At 34.3% G+C, this 8,339-nt stretch overlaps 1 protein-coding gene across 2 annotated transcripts; it reads right to left on the minus strand.

The window, feature by feature from the left end:
• Positions 1-4,219: 4,219 nt before the first annotated feature.
• Positions 4,220-8,005, minus strand: LOC130725897 (serine/threonine-protein kinase AFC1-like). Of its 2 annotated transcripts, XM_057577086.1 has the most exons (12): positions 7,719-8,005; positions 7,157-7,346; positions 6,635-6,661; positions 6,387-6,540; positions 6,244-6,292; positions 6,032-6,146; positions 5,635-5,723; positions 5,326-5,482; positions 5,126-5,190; positions 4,933-5,030; positions 4,737-4,839; positions 4,220-4,654 (listed from the first exon to the last, which is right to left on the minus strand). In XM_057577086.1, exons 1-12 carry the CDS (start codon positions 7,815-7,817, stop codon positions 4,505-4,507), a joined length of 1,296 nt encoding a protein of 431 aa, XP_057433069.1. In that variant the 5' UTR covers positions 7,818-8,005; the 3' UTR covers positions 4,220-4,504. The 2 variants fall into 2 exon arrangements, with proteins under 2 accessions (XP_057433069.1, XP_057433070.1); XM_057577087.1 differs by lacking the exons at positions 6,244-6,292; positions 6,635-6,661; positions 7,157-7,346; positions 7,719-8,005 and having other exon boundaries at positions 6,387-6,524.
• Between the last annotated feature and the right edge of the window lie 334 nt (positions 8,006-8,339).

The following is an 8,339-nucleotide window of genomic DNA, read 5'->3' on the forward strand; positions in this document are numbered from 1 at the left end:
ACTCATGAGCCTTACAAATATGTATTTGCTCCAGAATGATTTTTTGATTTTCTTTCTCACCTGGTTAATTGTTGATCATCTTGTGAAGAATAGTGAGCAAATCTGGGATTTTTCCATTGATTTGAGATTTATTTTATTTTCTGCAGTGGCAACCCAAACCCTCTTTTTTCTACATCCGCTCAACCACCACAGTTGGTGTAGCATTCGATCCATTGACTCTTCCATCGTTTTTCAATCTCATTTCTCTGAAATTCCTGATTTCAATTGAATGGCTTCTTCTTCTTCTCTCGCCACTGACCCCTTCCTCACCGCTTCCAGAACCGATTTCGCTTTCTCCGCCTTCCCTCCCCTCAGTCCCACTCCTCCGTCTACCTCCGCCCTCGCTTCCCCAAGAAACTCTGTCAGTTCTCTCTCCCTCCCTCTGTTACTCGCTTGTTTTTCTTTTAAACTATTGCTTTGCATTATCTTTATGTGTTCTCTGATTATTACTATTATGGAATTTGTCGCAATATGAGCGTTTTCTAGCATCTGAATTTGTAACTTAAAATCATGAATGCATTGTTCTGAGTTCTGAAATTGCTGGTGTTGTGTGATTGATGTAAGAATTTTTGGAAGTGCATAGTCATAGATCATGATGTATGAAATTGGATGTTCACTGTTTCTCAAACCAGGAAGAAAGTAAAGATGCTTCTGAATGAATGGGTAGAGAAGACACCAGGAACAGGGAACGGAGAAAGAGGAGGGGTTGTCAATTTTCATTTTTGCCCTTTTAATCATCATCGAATCCTAACCGTTCAATTAAAGAATATTCCAAGATTCTTAGATCTAATGGTGTTTAACCCTGGTGCACCGGTGGACTAAAAAAAAAAAAAGTTGCCCACCCTAGTGGGCACCGAATGTTTACACTAACGGTGCATTACCATTAATTCATATTAATATGTCTTAGTATTGTAGAAAAAAAAATTATTTTAAACTGGTGAGTGTTTTTTATTTTATTTTAAAACCTAGTCCTTAATGAATTTTATTACTTTATGTTAATTTGAGATTTTAGGAGATGTGAATCTGATGTGAAACAAAGATAAGAAAGACTAAATTTAACAATTTATAATATATATTGTTAATTATTCTATTTTTTTAATTAAAGAATCTAAACGTTAAAAACAAATCTTCATTTAAAAAAGAACAAATCTTGTAATGGAAAAACAGGGAGAAACAACGAAGGCAGAGGCAAAGGGAAGATAAAGAGTAAGACAAAGCATATACGAAGGAGAGACGAGTGAGATCTAGGCGGCTTCGCCACGCCGTTTGCGGCGATGGAGGGAGTGTGGTGGTGGTGCACGTGGAGAAGACACTCGCGACGGCAACTGGAACAACGATGGTGCGACGCGGAGAGGGAGGTCTGAACTGGGTTTATCTAAAAGAAATCTAGTTAAGATTATCATGTTCATTTATTCAAAACTGATTCCTTATAACAACTAAATTAGCATGTCCTTTATCTAAACCATATTCACACACGTAGAGAAGATAGAGACATTCATTCATCATAACAATTAAATCATCATGACATTGTTTCAAAACAAACTCACGCGTGCATAGAAGGCAGAGGCAGATATGGTCACCTGGACGATGAAATAATGAATCTTTTTTCTCCAACTTGCTACCTTCCGCACAATTGAACAAGTATGAAACTCACTCTCACCTTGTTATTACGGTTCAAAGATGGAACCATAACTCACAAGTGATCATTTTCTCTCTCTACTCTAAATATGCCTCTAGCACGAAGAATCTCCTATATTTATAATTGTCTACCTAGGGTTTTGTGCCTCTAACATCCCTTTGATTCACCCTAGATTTTATTCCTCATTTCCTAATTTAAACATATTCTAATTATTCTTTAGAATCATTCTCCAATTATTTTTGTAGAAGATCTTTTATTTATTTTTTATAAGCCAATGTTTGATTAAGAAAATATCCTAATTAACTTTAAATATTCTAATTTTATTTTTAACATTATTTATTATTTTCGAAATTAATTAATTTTAATATTAATAAAATTTCAAAATTATTTAATTAATTATTATCATATTTTCAAAATTATTTATTCATTTTTTATTATTATAATTTTGAGTGTTGAAATTTACATATTTTAGACGTATCAACTATTATTTATTTTAAACTTTTACTAATATTATTAGGTAAGACAAAATTAGGTGTTCACAAATTATATTACTCAACTCAGAATTTGCAAAAGAGGTCCCAAGAATAAGGACGAACCATAGATTGGATGGGATGTGGATCGTCATCAATGGAGCTAGCGATCTGCAGTGAGGGATGAACCATAGTTTTTTCTTTTCCTTTAAAAAAAAACTTATCAAAGTAAATAATCACTATTGATAATTGTGATGATTTAGTTTATCTTCTAAAGTCTAACTTTAGAGAAGCTAAATCCATAAATTACTAGCTTACTTATGAGTTGGTGTAACATTTTAGCTTACTTATGAGTTGGTGTAACATTTTAGCTTACTTATGAGTTGGTGTAACATTTTAGTACATCGAAAAGATAAATTACGCCCTCCAAAAATTGATCTTTGGGCTTTCTCTTTCCCAAATCTATATGTCACCCAGCTCTTGTATTAGTTTAATTTGAATATAGAGTAAAATAAAAAATTTTAAAAATTGTATTCAATTTGTAACAAAAATAAATTGTATTTAAGTACATTAGTTTATTTTAATTTTTGAATATTTTAATTAATCCAAACAAAATCAATTTATATTTTTGTAAGTAATTTTTCCGTTTCTATGATTTGAGAGAATAATTAAATAATTTAATAAATAGATTTACATATATATATATATAATCACATTTAATAATTTATATTTTTATTTCTTTCTAATTTTAATTTAGTTAAGGTGTGTTCCCGAAAGATAGCTTAAGTCGTAAGAGCTAGTGGAATAAGTTTTTGTCCCTGAACTATTGCAAGAATTCGGTTTCCGTCCCTGAATTAAAATTTTGATGATTTCCATCCCTTTACATGATAAATGTTTAACTTTCGTCCTTTGACCATGTTAACCGCTGATGTGGCATGCTACCTTATAGGCAATATGTGATGTGTAATGACACGTGTAGGCTTTAATTGACATGTTCTTTTTTTTAATTGAAGTTTATTGAAGAGAATACCAAGAAGTTTATTGAACACTATGATCATAAGGATGGCTTTATTTTCTTGGACCCAAAAAATATGATTTTTTTATTGTATAGTATTATATTATATAGGGTACGAAATAAAATATTATATAAAAATGCAGGGAAGTTTGGTTGTTTTAGGGCACTTGATTAATTTTTAATTTACTGATACCCAGATTACATTTACCAAGGCAATATGTACTAAATGCAAGTAGAATTAAGAAGGCAATAGTGGAAAACAATAGCTAACACTTGTTTGGGTGAGGAGTGAAAAAGAAAAGGAGTGAATCACCATTTTGGTCCCTGAAAATGTAGCAACTCGCCACTTTAGTCCCTTGAAAGAGAAGATAAATAATAAGGTAGAGAGATTTGAGAAATAGAGTATATTGATATGATAGAAAGAGAAGAGAAATAATAAGGTACAAGAAATAAAATAGTTACTTTTTTTTAATTATTTTTATAGTTGACAAGCTGCACTTCATAATTCCTCTCTAGATGTTATTAATATAAATCTATCAACCTTAAAACCTAAAACCTAACATGCAGATATTTCATGTCGTGGTACAAGCCTACTATTTATTTTCTTTATCATTACACTTCCCATTTAGTATTTTCACAAGTTTAGGTTATTGATTCATTCACATTCATTTCTTTTCCATCTCATTTTCACTTCTATCTTTTTTTTTTTTCACATCATATAACTATCATATATCTCATTTATCTCAGTTTTGTTCACCTCTCCCTTCGTGTAGGTGGAATAAAGTGTGAACCTAACCTTAATGCAAGTTCTATTACTTTTTCTGACCAGCCAGAATAAGGCCTGACAAAGGAAACCTCCACAGAATAAGTTTTATAACTATCTAAATATAATTCAACATAGTTTTTTCAATCTGACTACATGAATGCTCATGCAGTGTCATGTCATGTGCAATGTACTAATGTTCTTATTAAAGTAGTATAATAAAGTGTTAATAGAAATGTGAAGAGAACCTCCCATATTGCATGATGATTATCACCGAGTATCAGGCCAGCTGGTCAAAGCAAGAGTTGTATCATAAGTAAAACGCTTCTCATTACACTTCCATCGTACAAAATTGGAGATGGAAAAAGATCCTCCACACAAAAAATATCTACAAAACCTAGGTATCAAAAGGGGAAAATAAACCCCCACACTTGACATGATGATATCAAGAAAAGAGAACCACCACTCAGAACCCTTACAAGACATTACAATTCACTATAGCAAAATATACAACAACCAGGCAAATATCAGCAGTAATGGACGTCAATCCATTCCCGGCAGGGGAAACGCACCCTATATTAAAATCTCTGGTAATGCTCCCTGGTAAAAAAGGGATGCCTGAGCGCTTCGTGGGCCTTTAGCCTGCAGAAGGGATCAAATCGAAGAAGGCCCTGCAAGAGATCAAGAAGATCCCCAGCAGAGTGATCCACATGCTGCATCACCAGATTCTGTTAAAACAACAAGCATAAGAATGTAGAATGAAAGAGAAGGAAAATAAAATGGAACTAGACAGGTAAAATATTAACAGACAGGAAGACGAGGCAGTTTCAAGACTGCCTTGATGCTTTCTCGAGAGACTGCTCCTTCAGGCCAGTTCAGTCTACCCCTTCTGACATACTTCTCTCCAAGCCGGCTGTGCAAGAAGCAGTTGGAGATTATGAATAAGTGAAACATCTACACGAGAGAACAATTAAAAAAACACACTACTTTGAAATGCCCCACTCACTCTGCTCTTTTCAACATGTGCTGTGGTAAAGGGCCTAAAACCCTCTCCATCATGGCTAGGTGCTCCAAATTCTCATGCGTCTGAAACAAAGCTTCTCCCTGAAACCATTTTGCAGTTCATAACATTGCTCATTTAGTAAACTTGGATAAAACTTTCTAGCTTAGAAATCACTATACTGAGGAACTCCACATACCGAGCACAACTCCATCAAAATGCATCCAACACTCCATATGTCACAAGGAGAACTCCACCCAAGTCCTAGAAGCAAGCAAACAAGCTAGAATTACTTTTGAACCACATGAAGAGAAATAAGCTGACCATAAAAACACACTAAAACTTCAAATAAGCTGACCATAAAAAATCATAGGCATATGAAGAGAAATAGAAACTTACCGAGAATAACCTCAGGTGCCCGATAATGCCTAGTAGAGACAATATAGTTGTGACCTTGGTGCTCATAGGCCGTACTACCAAAGTCGATAACCTTAATAGCACTTGACTTTGGCAGTCTCTTAAAAGAGATGGGATCTTTTGGTGACCGGAATGTAACCTTCAATTTTTAAAAATTTGTTATTACTTGACTAAGATATAGATAAACGTTTAGGCATGTGGTGAAACAGAACCATTGCGCCACTAGCACACAAAAATAGAACATAATCTAAAAATTCTAAAATTTGAACACCAAAAAAAAAGCAGAAATACCTTGTAGTCAGGAACTACATATTCTGAGGAAATAAAAAGTATATTTTCAGGCTTCAAGTCTGTGTGGATGAGGCGCAAATCATGCATGACTGCAATTTTCGAAACACAGTCAACACAGGTATTATAAAAAAATTGAACAATTTCCTCCTTTTTTTTTCCAACTGTCATGGGGAGTGAGATATCTCTAACCATCCACAATAGTCTAATGGTTTTAAATGATTCAAAAAGAGTTATAAAAGTACTGTTGGGAAAAATAAGTGACCAGTTGACTTTTTTTACTGAATAAATCCCAAAGTAACCATCATAACTCCCTAAAGAAGAGAGAACAGTGCCATTTATATGACTTTTGCCACAAAGTTTGGAAAGAATAGAAACAGTGGAAGAAGCAATTACGTACATGCTACACATTCCAACAGTTGCCTGCCAAGCTCACGGACAAGATCAACCGGAAATGGGCGATAATTGTTCTTCCGAAGAAAATCATATAAGCTTGGTCCAAGCATCTCAAATACCTGTTAAGACCATTGAAATTTCACTGACAAGTCTTATCCCCCAGAAATATTTGTGAAGTTTGGAAATGATTTCACCATATGTCAATTAGATACTCACAATGCAAATATGGTTACGGTAGTCAAACCAGTTGCGTATTTGAACACAGCTGCATATGATAAAATGACTTAACAACTGGCACAAACCTCAATTCATAGCCAGTAGTACATTACATACAGAATAATAAAAGAAAACAAACTTACCGGCTGCCATTCTTGTCATACTTCCCAACCAATTGGAGCACATCAACTTCTAACATTGCTGCTTCACGATATTTCTTAATACTACGCACAACTTTTATGGCAACCAGCTCCCTCGTTTCTCTATCCCAGCATTCTAGAACCTGACCAAAAGTCCCTTCAAACATAGAACAGATAGCATAAGGATAGGACTCAAAATCCATAAACAAAACAATGCTTAAAGAAGTAAACAAGATAATTGTAATAACAACCTTCACCAATTTTCCTGAGGATCTTATCTGCAAGTATAGAAACAAAGACATAATGATTAGACGAAATAAAAAATGTATACAAATCAAGGCATCGAAATTCAAAACAACTCATCACTTGTCAAGATTCGCAAGGACATTAGTGGAAATATTTTAATAGGCAAATATGAGAAGAAAAACTATAGGGAAGGATCTTTTCAGTTCTTACATTAACACAAGCACACAGGAAGGTTTAAAAAAAGATGTGGATTGAAGAAGATAGGGCAGTAAATTTTAGGGTAAAAAAGTATAAAGTAATCATGCAACTTAAACAAACTTCAAATATACATTTTGAACATGCATGTCAAAAGAATTTATCCTTTCTTCAAAAAATGAGAAAATAATTATCCCTCTGAAATTTATCATTGAAGTAGTCTCAAAAATCATATAACTAACGGATATTAGAATATTGAGCAAGCAGCATAAGAATATCTAACAAAAATAGTAAACTTAGAAAAGCTCTTTGATGGTGGCTAAATGCATTACACCGAGATGTTAAATTGTCTCCAAGTGCAAACATGTAATGTCCATCTTTGTCATCATCTCGCCATTGGGGAGAGCCTTTTTCTGCATATCCATTTACAAAAAGACCAGCATGGTCAGGTTGTACCCGTGGCACTCCATTGCTTGTTGCCACATTAGGAACCTCTTGTCCACAATACCATCCCGAATGAGCCTACACAGAATTAAATTACTTACTCATACTACACTAAAGATTAAGAAACAATATTAAAAAATGCATCCCCATCCCCAATTTTCCACTTATAAAATCATTGAAACGGACATCTATCTCAAAAGTTATTTAAGCAAAGAAATTATGCTATATGAACAAAATAGATTCAATATAACATTTGAACAAAATTAACAGCCAATTAATTTTAAGCTAATTACCAAATCTATCATCGAACCGCAAACCTTAAAGTACTCAAATTTGAAATTATCAAGAAATAAACGGGCAGATCTATTTTTTTTAATAAAATCATGATGGATTTCCCCCCAGAATGGATAATTAAAAAAAAAAACTAACGAAATTGAAAGGTGTTATTACCTTTGGGAGGGTTTGACCCTGAGGAAGATCCCAAACCAATTTAGCCCTTTTCCGGGGACGCCGATCCGTCGGAAATTCTGTAGTGTAGCCGTAGTTCATCTCTGTCGAATGAGGAACCCTAATCCCAATTCGATCGATCGATTGATTGAATTGAACTATTTCTTTTGCTTGTTTGTCACAACCGAATCAGACCCTGAACATCATTCCTCGTCCTCAGTCGTCTCTATGTCGTTCGATTTTCCTGTCATGGTTGAATCTGGACCGTTCATTTCTATATCCATTTTATGTCGTTATTGAAATTAAGAATGTGGTTTGTGTTCTGAATTTGCTGACCTTAATGAAGGTCATAATCTCCCCTTGGGTCATGTTTAGGGATGACAATCGGTATTGGACCCATTGCGTATCCATATTAAATACCCATAATGCTTAGGGTAAGAACTTGATAGACGGATACGAGGTTGAGTATGAGTAAATACCCGCAAAAAATAATGGGTACGGGTGAGGGTATGAGTACTATCATACTCAACCCGCCCATACCCGCACACACATATTAAACTCGCACACATGATTGACAAAGGATATGCACATAGCTATGAGTTCAGACGAAATTGTGTTTGGATT

Source organism: Lotus japonicus, chromosome 6 (genome assembly GCF_012489685.1).
Source record: "Lotus japonicus ecotype B-129 chromosome 6, LjGifu_v1.2".
In the NCBI taxonomy this organism is placed as follows: Eukaryota; Viridiplantae; Streptophyta; class Magnoliopsida; order Fabales; family Fabaceae; genus Lotus; species Lotus japonicus.